This window comes from Capsicum annuum, chromosome 8 (assembly GCF_002878395.1).
Source record: "Capsicum annuum cultivar UCD-10X-F1 chromosome 8, UCD10Xv1.1, whole genome shotgun sequence".
NCBI classification, from domain to species: domain Eukaryota; kingdom Viridiplantae; phylum Streptophyta; class Magnoliopsida; order Solanales; family Solanaceae; genus Capsicum; species Capsicum annuum.
This window is the reverse complement of record NC_061118.1, coordinates 153,933,337-153,947,845: the sequence shown is the minus strand read 5'-3', so window position 1 is coordinate 153,947,845 and position 14,509 is coordinate 153,933,337. Positions and strand designations below refer to the sequence as shown.

General features: G+C 29.9%; 1 protein-coding gene across 1 annotated transcript; it reads left to right on the top strand.

Annotated features, from left to right (window-relative positions):
• The first annotated feature begins 10,546 nt into the window (after nt 1-10,546).
• On the top strand, nt 10,547-13,479 carry LOC107839603 (desiccation-related protein PCC13-62). The gene is made up of 3 exons (XM_016683158.2): nt 10,547-11,119; nt 12,050-12,275; nt 12,874-13,479. The coding sequence occupies exons 1-3, from the start codon at nt 10,695-10,697 to the stop codon at nt 13,249-13,251; spliced, it is 1,029 nt and encodes a 342-aa protein (XP_016538644.2). The 5' UTR covers nt 10,547-10,694; the 3' UTR covers nt 13,252-13,479.
• Nucleotides 13,480-14,509: the final 1,030 nt, after the last annotated feature.

Genomic DNA, 14,509 nt, shown 5'->3' with positions numbered 1-14,509 from the left:
GAGAAAGAACTGCTAGCAGTAGAATTTGCATTTGACAAATTTCATTCCTATCTAATAGGAGCGAAAGTCACAGTATTCACTGATCATGCAGCTTTAAAGTATCTCTTAACAAAAAAGGATGCCAGACCTAGATTGCTAAGATAGATACTTCTTTTATAAGAATTTGATCTCGAAATAAAAGATTGAAAAGGAACTGAAAATCAGGTAGCTGATCATTTGTCACGTTTGGAAAATCCTCCTACCGAGTCATCTGAAATTCAGGAAGAATTTCTTGATGAGCATATCTATGCGATCACATTTGCTATAAATCAACCACCTTGATTTGCTGACATTGCTAATTATTTAGCTGGAGGAAGGATCCCAAAAGATTTTTCGTACGAACAAAGAAAAAAGCTTAAAAAAGATGCACGACATTATTATTGGGAAGATCCTTACTTGTTTAAATTTTGTACAGGTGAAATAATCAGAAGATGTGTACCAGAGATAGAAATGAACAACATCTTAACGCACTGTCATGCTGGGGCAATGGGAGATCATTATGGAGGAAGAAAAACGGCAGCAAAAGTACTTAAAGTAGATTTCTTCTGGCCTACTCTTTTCAAAGATGCAAGAAATTATGTCGCCATGTGCAATAAATGTCAAAGAAGCGGTAACATTTCAAAAAGGGATGAAATGCCTCTTAACTCTATTCTTGTTTGTGAAATATTTGATATTTGGGGTATTGATGTTATGGGTCCATTTTCTCCGTCAAATGATTTTGAATATATTTTAGTAGCTGTTGACTATGTTTCAAGATGGGTAGAAGCAGTAGCTACTAAGAAAAATGATGCTCGTATTGTTTGTAATTTTCTCAAAAAAAAATATTTTCTCTAGGTTTAGGACCCCATGAATTATCATAAGTGATCAGAGAACCCATTTTATAAACAAGCAGTTCGCTAGTTTGCCGTCAAGGTATGGAGTAACTCATAAAATAGAAACTCCATATCACGCTCAAACAAGCGGGCAAGTAGAGGTATCCAACAAATAATTAAACAGAATTTTATAAAAGACTGTTGGGTCATCCCGAAAAGATTGGTCTTTAAAATTAAATGATGTTTTATGGGCTTACAGAACTGCTTTCAAAACACTCATAGGCACATCTCCTTACAGATTAGTTTTCGGAAAAGCTTGTCATTTATCTATGGAATTGGAACATAAAACATATTGGACGATAAAATTATTAAATCTAAATTTATGAGATGCAGGTAAAAATCGTTTGTTGCAGCTTGATGAATTGGATGAATTCAGGCTTGAAGCTTATGAAAATACAAAGTTGTACAAATAAAAAATAAAAAAATGGCATGATAACCATATTCATCATAAGGATTTTAAACTTGGAGATCAAGTTCTATTGTACAATAGCCGATTGAGATTATTTCCTGAAAAATTCAAGTCACGTTGGACAGGACCATACATCATAAAAAAAATGACCCTGTATGGTGCTTTTGAAATACAATACATAGATGGAGGAGAAAAATTCAAAGTGAACGGGCATCGATTGAAATCGTATGTCACCAGAATATTTGACAAACAGGCTTCAACGGTTCTTTTTACTTAATAGATATATACACATAATAATAAGTCGACCTGACGACGTTAAATTCAGAACTACCTCTTGTTTTATTTCAAGCAAGTAATTATATATATTTTAAAATAAAATAAAAAGTTATATTTTTTTCAAGCAAGAAAATATATTATATACACATAAATATATTAGGCTTTTATATAAATATATATATAATAATATATATATATATATATATATGCTAACGCCTTTTCAAAACTAATGCTATATAAATAAATATATTAAGTTCTACTTTTGCTTATTTATATACATTAATTATGATAATAGTAGCTTATATAGTTAATTTTATTGCTTTGAATTTCAAAAAAAAATATTTATAAAGAATTATAGCTATAGAAAGTAAATAAAAATTAGTGATTCTATATATATTGTTATACTCAAATTGTGATAAAATTATGATAAATAATTTTACTTTGTAGTAGATTAATTTATGTAATTAAATTAAGTTTCATTCTTCTTCTTTTGGAAAGAAATGTGTGATGACCCCAAATCAAGGAGGACCAAGAATCATGTTGGTGAGGTGGATTTGTCAGCCAATAAGAAAAAATCAAGTGGGGCCTTTGAAATGAAAACAATTTTGGATGTTAATAAGGGATATGATCAGATGGATGATTTACTTAATGTGGATAGTATTATGTTCAAATCTCAAAGATGGAAGGTATCCTGCAATTAACAAACCAGCTGGAGTTGTTCACTGGCTTAAATACAACGAAGAGGCAGATAATGTTGATTGGGTTGTCATATTGGATGCGGACATGATCATTCGAGGTCCAATTATACCATGGAAGATCGAAAGATCCTTGGGATTAACGTGACTTTCTATACTACATCATGGCCAGGGGTCAATGTTGCGGAGACACCATATCCAACTAGCTAGAATCTTGTTATTTCTATCTGTCATTATGGTTCCTTCCTTTCCAACAAACTTTATGAATGGAATCCTAAATCTCTTTCGGGATATCATATTTTTTTCTTTCAAAAATGACAACTTCGTTTGTAAGGTTTGTGAGATCTGCACCACAGGTATTTTTTGTTACAACAACACTTAGAGACACATCTTTATAAAGTTTCTTATTATTATTAACCTTTAGTGTTTCTTCTCTTCCTCTTATATCACGTAAGCCCAACAATAAGTTGTCTATCAAATCTTCTCTGTCATGATTGTAATATTTTTAATAAAATATTTTTTAAGACTTTTAGTTATTTTCACTAAATAAGTTGGCTAAACCTAATTTGATTTAAAAATCATGAGACTTAAGGAAGATCGATTTAATTGAGCATGATTCATGAGTTGTATGAACGTCTTTTCAAACTCATACTTACTTATTGATGGTCGAAATTAATATATTCACTAGTTCCAAGTGTATTGTGTGATTAGTATATATTACCTAATTCTCATGTTTATTTGAAAATCTAAAACTTGCCTTGAATGTGGGTCGAGGCAAAATTTTAGATAGATTTTGCGTTGAGAAATGAAAGTAGGCCATCCTTGTTAAATAAATAGCCTAAATAAACCTACCTTGATGATCTTATCCCTAGCTTGCCCCTTTGAGCCTAAAATAAAATATTCTTATTTTATTATTCATCGAGCTTTAATCCTTAGCCAACTATTTTTTTCAACCTAATTCCTTTTGGACATTTCGAAAGTTAAGCTAAATGCATAAAATTAAGTTCTACAAAAAAAAAAAAAAAGAGAGAGAGAAAAACATCTGAAAGAAAATTGATGACTACTATTGAATCTTTTTGAGAAGCCTTTGTCAAAAAATTGGAAAAAAAAAAAGAAGAGATAGGTTGATGGGTTATATGGGAGTAGAGGTCAATTATGTCCCAGCAATAAAATAAATGAAGTGCCTAAAAGGAATTTGAGTCACTACTATCCATATGTATCACATCTGTCCCTAAGCCTATATTACAACCTTGAAAAAAGTCCTACATGATCTCAACTCAAATGACTCCTATATTAGTGGAGAACCACATGATAGGCAAACTTATGGTATTTTTGGTAACATGACATACTTCTTTGCTGAGAGTGAGTGCAAAACTTTTTCTGAATAAGCCCTTCTTGTTCTATCAATATATTGTGTGATATATGGGCATTCTCTTTGGTGAGACACACTTGGAATTAGGAAATGTTGTTATTTTAATTTTCAATAAGTGAATATGAGTACGGTTAAAATCCGTTTAAATTCATGGTTGATCTTAATTGATTTTTTTTCTCCGAGATTTCTCATGAATTTTTTTATTTATTTTTAAAATAGGCACTATAACTATTAATTATTTTTGCTTGAGGACAAACAAATATTTAAGTATGGGAAAATTTGATAAGTATAAATTATTCATATATTTTCATATGTCAATAAATAAAGATTTTAAATAAACTCATGAATAATATATATCTATTATCCATATTTACTAACAATCTTGCACGAAAGGAATATTGAAAGAATAATTGAACAATAAGAAAGTCATATTGTGGAAACATGAAGTCATATTGTGGAAACATGAAAATACAATGAAATGAAGCATCAACAAAAATTAGTGTCGCAACAATGATGATCTCTAAAGTGACAACAACATTTGACGTCTCCACAAAGCTATGAAACCTACATTATATTTCCTATAAATAGGAATTCAACAAGGAAGAAAAGTATCAAAGAAAAGAGAAGAGTTGAATGAACTACTTAATAATTTTCTTTAAGTTTTCTTTTACTACATGTTAGTTATTCAATGTTGAAAATTATTCTAGATCCTGCTTTTAACTAAATAGCAAAATTCTTCCTCTTGAATATTTCTTCTATTTTCTTATTTAATGGAGAAGAATATTTTCGTTAGTAGTACTTATACTAGTATGGAGTAATTTTCTTTTGTGTTGGGAAAATGATGAATCTTGATATTTCTATATAATAGTAAGTATCATTCCTAAACTTCACATACTTGAGCTGAAGCTTTCTATTTAATTTTATCATCTTTACAGCTAGATGTTGCTTTATTTATTAAATCTATCTAATTTGTACTTCAAATTAACATGTTATTAATTCTGTAATCGAGAGAGGCGGAAGAAATAATACCATTAATTGAAGTATTGATAGATTGTCAATATTTATTTAGTGACATCTATCTAATTTATGTTATAATTAGTTTCACTTATTTGTAATCGAAAGAGTCAAAGAGTGGATTAATTAGTTATAACAAGTAAGGTAACCGAAAGGGACTTACTACAAAAAGTGCATGTTTTAGTTCAAATATATTTTTCTGGGTCTTTAATATTACTATTTTGATGATTAAATTATATAACCGAGAGGAGTGCATTTAATTGTTCAAGTTTAGTAATAAAACATAAATATAATCGTGAGAGGTATTTATACATTTTTGAGAAAAAGAAATTAAGGAATAAAGAGTTTACTTTATATAGAAATATTGAGTGAAGTCAAAATCCCAACACCTTTAACATATTTTAAAAAAATATAAATATATTTGTTTTGTACCATCTGTTTATGTACTAACAATTAGTTAATTCACCATTCCACTATTTTTGATTTTCTCAGATAGTAATTGAAACAAGAAGCATCCGTAGAATATATATATGCTATTGACTCGTCAACCACCTAAGGTGAACATATAACCACTAGTGAATTTCATCTTATCTGAATCAGAGATCCAATTTGCATCACAATAACCTTCTAAAGTAAAAGAAAATTCACTATACAGGATATCATAATTCATGGTTCCTCTCTAATATTTCATCAGTTTCATTAATACAGATCAATGCTATTTTATTGGGATCGTAAGTATATCTACTTAGTTTACACAAGATATAGGCTATATCAATAAAATTCATTACATGCATCAGACTCTCAATAATTTGTGCATACTTAGACTAAGAAGCTGGATCACTATTATTTCTTTTCAATCTAGAGTTAGCATTAGAAGGAGTGGATACTGAAGTTACCTCCCAATATTCAAATTTTTTAGAAGTCTATCAACATAATATTCTTGCGACAATATTATACCATCATCACTTCTTATAACTTTAACTTTCAATGTCATATTTACTTCACCCAAATCTTTCATATCAAAGTTAATAGACAAAAATAATTTGATACTTTACACAATATTTAAATTTCTATCAAATATAAGCATGTCATCAACATATAAGCAAATTAACACATAATTATTTTCTACCACTTTAGTATAAACACATTTATCTACTTCAAATTAAAAATAAATATTTTTTATTAAATTTGATCAAACTTCTCATGTCACTGTTTAGGTGTTTGTTTAAGATCATAAAGAAATTTAATAATTTACAGACTTAATTTTCTTGTCCAAATTACGCATTCTTGAGATTGAACCATATAAATTTATTCTTCTAAATCATCATCTAAGAAAATTATTTTTACATTCATTTGATGGATTAAAAACTTATGAACCGATGACAAAGCAATTAATATTCGAATAAAAGAAATTCTTATTACTGGTGCAAATATATTAGAATAATCAATATTCTGGTTTCGGAAAAAATCCTTTAACTACTAATAATCACGCTTTATATTTAGTAAATTTTACATATATACCGACATATTTCTCATTAATTACTAAAAATTCCAATATTTTTTAAAATCTCCTAAAATCCCAACATTTGACCTCTGATGATACAAGTTAATTACATTAGATACATACTACTAATACATGTATCTAGTGTGATTAACTTGTATCACAGTAGATACATACATTAGATACATGTAGGGTTAACTTGTATCTCAAAAATAGTAAAAAAATATGAAATATAGAGATTTAAGTAATTTTTAAGAAGGGGAATTTTTAGAAGTTTAGATAGTTATATTGTGGTTTTAGGTAATTTTTCCTTATATTTATCTATAAATTCATATGAATTAAGTTTCTCTCTGAATTTCATTTACAACCATTAGGTTTTGCATCAAGAAGTAAATCAGTTAAAAATTCAAGTATCATTTTTAAGATAGAAGTAATTTTAATTTTTATTGTCTTTTTTAAAAATTTAGCATTAGAAAAAGAAATAACTTTAGAATAATTAACGATTCATTATCTACCAGAAAGGCTTGAAAATCATTTTCATAAGAAAAATATTTTTTTCTAGGCCTTTTACTTCTTCTCAATTCTCCGGTATTAGAGGCAAATTCATTTTTTCTTTCAACTGGTGCATGAGAGATTTTATCACATAGTGAAAAAATATTGTCAAATAATTAAACATTCTTTGTCTCAATAATAGTATTGTTATCAAGCACATCGCTTTTCAAAACAAGAAATCTATATGTAACATTATGTTGAACATATTCAATAAGCATGTAAATAGCAGTTTTAGGACCTATTTTTCCCTTTTTAGGTTCAGATAAAATAACTTTAGCAAGACACCCTCAGACTTTTACATATTTCAAATTAGGTTCACAATTCATAAGGAATTTTACTAGTTCCTTTAAGAGGAATTCTATTTTGCAAATGATAGCTTCACCCCGCAAACTATCAGGTGCATTGAAGCTAATTAACATAGAGTTCATCATTTCGTTTAATGTCCTATTTTTTCTTTCAGTTGCACCATTAGACTCGAAAAAATAAGGTGGAGTTACTTCATAAATAAAAAAAAATTCACAAAAAATATTTAAAGATAAGTATTCGCCACCTCTATCATATATTCTTTTAATTTTTCTACTAAATTAATTTTACACTTCAATTTTATAAGAAATAAAAGCATCAAATGCGTCATCTTTATTTCTAAGTAAATATAGCTTAGTGAATTTTTAAAAATCATCAATAAAGGTCACATAATATCTTTTTCCACCTCTTGTCATAGTTTCTTTTGAATCACTTAAATCAGTGTGAATCAAAGATAACAATTCAGTTTCTCTATTCACTGAAAAATAGGACTTTTTAGTAATTTTAGCTTCAACACATATTTCACACTTATCGATACTATTAGAATCTAGACCAGATATTAAATCAAGTGATTGCATATTCTTTATGTAAGAGAAATTAACATGTCCTAGTTTAACATGGCATAAAGAAATAAGATACGTTTTTTTAGAAATATCATCATGAGTATTAAGCACAAATATACCATGATTACAAAATTAATCTCTCACAAATATTCTTTTAATTAATATGACTTCATTGTTTTCAAAAGTATCCTTCATTCCATCATTTCTAATAACGCCATAGAAATCAAATTAATTCTGATATTAGGAACATGCAACAAATTACTCAATGTCAAAATTTTATCAGATGTGAGTTTGAGAAGAATTTTTCCTTTTTAAAAAACTTGAATAGTTCTCGAGGTCTTAAGATAAACAAGTTCTTCTCCTTTCTCAGCTTGGATGTATGATACACAATTCTTTTTATTTATACAAATGTGATTGTAGCACTAGAGTCTATTACCTAGTTTCTCATATTGATCTCAACATTCATTTCTGAAATGATCGCAACAAGTATATCATCCATTTAAATTAAATTTATTTTTAACTTAACAAGATTATCATTTTTTTCACACATTTTCTTGCATTGAGATGCATTTGTATGAAGATTTTACCATTAGCATTAGGTATATAATCATGTTTATTTCCACACCTATATTCTACAGTACCTTAACCTTCTAACAAAATAACTGAAATAAAAGCGATCCGGTGTCACGACTCGAGTCGAGGTCTTGGCTGCGACTGGCATCCCGAACCACGATGGCCTAAGAGACCCCTTACTCCTCATCCCTAGTGATATTGTCCACTCTGAGCCTAGACCCCCACGGCTTTAAAATGCGTCACTAGGGAGTAAGACTTGCTTACTTATATACCTAACATTCCTCCTGTGTTTTACCGATGTGGGAATCCTTCTCCTAAGTTGGGGTGTCACATATACCCCTCCTTATGGATTCAACGTCCTTGTCGAGGTTTGCCCCACCGAATGGGATTTGCTTAGACTCAGAATTGAGATTTGCTCCGCCTTACCTAGATTTGACTACACTCAGTTTAAACTTTAACCCACACGATAGGGCTGACACAGAATCAACTCTGATACCATTCTTGTCACAACTCGAGCCGAGGCCCTGACCGTGACGAACATCCCAAACCACGATGGCCCGAAAGACCCCTTACTCCTTATTCCTAATTATGTTGTCCGCTCTAGGCCTAGACCCTCACGACTTTAAAACGTATCACTAGGGAGTAAGACTTGCTTACTTATATACCCAACATCCCTCCTGTGTTTTGTCGATATGGGACTCCTTCTCTTAAGTTGCAGTCCTAACCTCCTTAACGCAGGTCATGATCCTATTTTGGGTTATGACATCCGAGCAACACCAACATCAATATTATCAATGATTTTAGAACCAATATTATATGTCATATTTTCTTAGATTGTTGAAAAATATTCAATAATAATATTTAATTGTTCGCAAAGTAATAATTTAACAATATACTAATAAATTAATACTATAAAAAATTAACTAAATATTACTGCTATAATATTGTATTAAATAAATAAGTATATAATATATAAATATACTTGAATCGTGTTAGACACTGTTCTACAAAATTATTTTTGCAATGTCAAATATTTTTTTAGGATTAAACAAGCACTTCACTGATTAATTAAAGATATCCGAAATTAAATAAATCTTTCATAATTAATCAGAAGATACAGAAATCAGCAAAATTAATTATAAATTAATAAAATTTAACTTAGAAAAGAAATAACAAAATTATTATTTAATAAAATAAAAGCAAAGTAAGAAATGTTAGACAGAGAAAGGAAGGAGAAATATAAATGTTAGGATGGCTATTGTAGAAAATATTATTGGTTATTTATAGCCTTTTTAAGTCGGTGGAGTCTATAATTAATTAAAAAAAAGGTAAAGTGTTTTATTTTGGAGATGGACACACGTTTTATTTGATTTCCAAATAAACACATACTTAATTACTACTAATTAGAGTTGTCAATTAGAGCTGGACTAATCCATCCAGACTAGTTCACACGGGCTTTGAAGTTTGACGGATCAGGTCGGACTAACCCATCAACGTGACGGACCAGAGAATAGCAAGCCCAACCCAGGCCTCCACAGGCCAACTCACTTTTTAAAATATATTATTTTTATAATTTAAATTTTAATTTTAAAATGTTAATTACATAAGTATTTACAATATAATATTACATGAAGTTACTACTTGTTAATCAAGTCTCACATTTACCAAAAAAAATTCTAATAATCTGTGAAATTGAACAACTTTTGACACCAAATTCATATCAAATAGAGATGTTGAAAAACAAATGAAATAGTTAATGAGTAATAATATAACTAGCTAAATAGCAATATTAACCTGATTTTGTTTAAGTTAATCACAATAAAACACAAAGAAATGTCAATATGTAGTTCATTAAAAGTGAAAATGAACTTTTAAAAAAAACTCTCATGGCACTTATGGCATGTTCAATATCGTCACATCATCTTCATCAGACATATTTGATTCCTTTACAATAATTTGCATTTTAGATTTTAATTATTTATCTATTTTATAAGCATAGTTAACATTTAAATATTTATGATGGTTCAATTAGACTTTGAGTTTAGACTCTTTTTTTTTTTATTCTCAATACTCTATTTTATTTTTAATTATTTTTTATTTGGCTCATGGGCCAGTTCAGCCCATATTACTCAAGCCCCATGGGCCAACAGGCTTATTCGGACAGGGCTAGAAAACCTTGTTTGTACATAGGCCATAAAAATTGTAGTTCAGCCTTATCAAATTACAGACTGAGCCAGACCAACCCAACGAATCCAGCCCATATTGATGTCTCTACTATTAATTGGACAAGTGGACAAAGTGGGATCCACATACTTTTTCTTCTCTAATTAATGAAACAATTATTATATTTACTTTCTCGTAAGATAAATTATAAAATATTCAATGAAATGTTTTAAAATATCTATCATAATCTTACAAGTTAATCAAAGGGGTAGGATTTGGGGAGAGGAGAAGGATAAGGGTCTGGTTCTTGGCGTTTCCCGAATAAACTTCCAACTTCTGAACATTATATATATTGAACCAAAATGCACATATCATACACAACATCTGAAAGAAAAAAAACTCCTTGTTCCTTAATTAACAATATCAAATTTAATATGGCTTCTATATCAACCTTTACCTATTTCTTAGTCACTTACATAGTCCTTGGTGAAATTTTCTTTGTAACATTTTCATATGCAACAGATACTACTACTTGTCCATCAGGCTATCCAGATAAGGGAGTGGCAGTGGACAAAGATGACATAGACAAGATGCAATTTGCAGTGAACTTGGAGTTTTTAGAAGCTGAGTACTTTTTATGGTCTTCTTTTGGATATGGGCTTGACGTAGCTGCACCAAATTTGCCTATGGGTGGGCCTCGTCCTATTGGTGCTCAAAAAGCAAATCTTGATCCACTTACCCAGGCCATTGTTAGAGAGTTTGCTAACCAAGAAGTTGGTCATCTAAGGTTCATTTTTCTAACTAATTTCTCCCTTTTGTCTTGCTATATTAGTAAGAGAGTGTTGGCTGACAATACAAAAGAATCTTAATTCTAGAGGTGATAAAGTTAGGTTGAGTCTAATTTGAACGAGTTAAAATAAACTAAATTTATAAATAGGTGGATCATCAATGATAAAAGACATGTTCAAAAGTTACTTCATCTGATATATAGATAGAATAAATACTATCAACATATAGATAGGATTGAAATAGGCTAAAAGGCTAGTCAAAATTCAATTGGTTCACTTTTTATCAAGTTTTAATTATTTTTTTTATAATTTATTAATACCTAATAATTTTATTTTGTTATGACTGTATAAAACATATTAGATAAAAAATATGTATTTAAAAATATTTTAATAAGATTTTTCATGAATCAATTTGGAATAGATATCAACCCAAATTTTAATGAATTAAAACGGGTTAGGGAGATATGTGTTGAGTTAATAAATGTGTGCATCAATACTTATTCCAAACTTGAGTAGATTGGGTGTAATTGGATTAGTATTTCATGGACTAATTTTATTGGCACTACTTTATTCTATGGTTCAACTAAATGACAATTTCATGTGATTTGTTCATAATAAGTGAAACAAATTACCAAAAAAAATTAGAGTCCTACAGGCAGGAAGTTAAAGTGTGACTTCCCCCGTAGTTGGGGGCGGGGTTAAGCGTCCGTCGACAATGAACACTAAATGAAAGAGGCAAATCCATTTTCTCACCTGCCGGATATTGATTGGAGACTTATTCAGTAGGTTCTCCTTCTCTACAGAATGAAATTTCAGTTTTATGTACTAACGATGTAAAGTATTTATATATTCATGTCAAATATAACACAAATATACGTTTTCCATGTCTTTATGTTTTCCTTTTATGTGTGTGTTTGGTTGTTTTGCAGAGCACTTAAATCGACAGTTGGCATATTTCCAAGACCATTATTGGATCTTAGTGCCGAAAATTTTGGCAAGTTATTTGACGAAGCATTTGGGCTCAAATTGGATCCTCCCTTTGATCCATATAGAGACGGCTTGAGCTACATGTTATCCTGCTATGTAATCCCCTATGTTGGATTGGTTGGTTATGTTGGTACCAATCCCAATATCAATGGATACAAAACCAAAAGGGTAAGTAAATGTGTATTATTAATTAATCCTCCGTACACCCTCGTGATCTTGAACTCTTGATCTCGTTTTTCCTAAAAATAATACTTCAAGTTTATCAATTTTTAATCTTTAACGTAGAAGGTTTGTCCATGGGTCAAGTGGAGTTAAAAATTCAAAAAAAAAATTCCATTTTCAGATTATTTGGCATGATTTCATATATGCGAGGAAGGAAAGTAGTAATAGTAAAATAGCCTCAACAAAAACTACAACCCAAGGGAAATGATTCGAAAATTACCTAATTAGAGCTAGAACAATAGATTCATGAGCAAGATAACATATTTCACAACCCAAGGGAAATGATTCGAACAATAATAATAATAATAAAATAGGTTTAACGGGCTAGTCATTAATAAATTAGTTCTTTTCCCTTTTCCAAAGTATGACAAGAATATTTTCTTACTTCTATCAGTTTTCACCTTTCTTCAAAGTTGTCATTATCATGTACTCCATAAATCAAATGAATTGCTAAGTGAGTAGCTTATATTTTTGTCAAACCCAACTTAGAAAACCAAAATTAATATTTTTTTCATCCTTACAATATATATATTTCCTTTTGTAGCTTTTGGCAGGATTATTGGGTGTTGAATCAGGACAAGACGCAGTTATCAGGATGTACCTCTATGAAAGAGCAACACGATTAGTTTCCCCTTACAAATACACAGTGGCTGAATTCACTTCTCGTATATCAACACTAAGGAATAAATTAGGAAAATGTGGGATCAAAGATGAAGGCCTATTCGTTCCACCACAACTCGGAGCAGAAAATCGGACTATAAGTAACGTGTTATCAGCTGATTTCGATTCACTTTCATACAAAAGAACACCTGCTGAGATTCTGAGGATTGTGTACAGCTCTGGGGATGAACATGTGCCTGGTGGATTTTATCCTAAAGGTGCTAATGGAAAAATTGCCAGGGGATTTCTGAAAAAGACATGAGAATAATTAAAAGCTTATCTATCTATCTATATTAGTAATAAATTTCATGAAGAAAAATAAACATGCATAATCTTTGTTTTAGCATACGCCAAATAATTGCTTTCATGCAGATTCAGTATTGGGGTTGTAGCAGCTTTATATAAAAGCTGAGTTAGGAAGCATTGTTCTATTTAATTTCCTCAACCTGTTGTTTAAAATTTTTCATAAATAGTTAATTGTGTTCCTTAATTTCTTCATGGAACATTATGTTAGATTTAATAGTATGAAGTTTCAAATAAATATTAGTACAGTAAAGAGTACAGTACCAAAATGAAATAGTGTTATTGTTAGATTTGAGAGGTTGTCTATAGTTTGTCAAGTGGGCCGGGTCGGGTCAACCCGGAACTGGCCCGTTAAAATTAACCGGGTTGTGGGCCAGATTGGGTCAGGGCTCAACAGGAAAAATTTTAAAAACAATTCTAATTTGGCCCACTTAACCTAACCCGGTCAAATCCACCTAAATTCGGTCAAATCCAATATAAAAAAAAAACTTTTTTTCAATATACACTATATATACCCACCTATATACATTTTAAATACATTAAACAATACATATACACTATATATATAGTATATACTACATTAGAATTTAAAAATATATACACATATACACAATTACACATATATACGTACTACTTTAAATAAAACATATACTACAGCATATATATACTACAATATATATAAGTATATATATAGAGTTATATACTAATTTATAAAACATATACACATGTATACATCAAATATACACGTCTATAGAAGATATATACACAAAATGACACCCCTTTATGATTGTCCTAATATTGGTCATATATATATTGTAATTTTATTTGGAATATAGTGTAATATTTTATAGGAGAAGTCTCAAAATGACACCCCTTTATTAAGGATGCATAGCTTCATTATCGGTTGAACGAAAATTCTCCATCACATAAATTCATACAGCTTATCCAAAAAAAACATTGATATTATTATTATGTAGGGAACATAAGAAAATACAATAGATATGCCAATTTTAATCACGCGATACAATATATATATATAACATATATATATATATATATATATATATATATCTTCATTTATATATGTTAACACTAGGGTGTGTTCCGTAAGAAGAAAACATTGATCAAAGGGATCTGGTTCTTGTCGTTTTTGTGGTCTTCTTTTGGACATGGGCTTGATGCAGTTGCACCAAATTTGGCTATGGGTGGGCCTCCTC

Bases quoted from the DNA above. Each gene is read 5' to 3' on its own strand.
- LOC107839603 (XM_016683158.2), top strand. From the start codon at position 10,695: ATGCACATATCATACACAACATCTGAAAGAAAAAAAACTCCTTGTTCC. The intron at 11,120-12,049 runs GTTCATTTTTCT...GTTGTTTTGCAG, and splicing joins CAAGAAGTTGGTCATCTAAG to AGCACTTAAATCGACAGTTG. The intron at 12,276-12,873 runs GTAAGTAAATGT...TTCCTTTTGTAG, and splicing joins ATGGATACAAAACCAAAAGG to CTTTTGGCAGGATTATTGGG.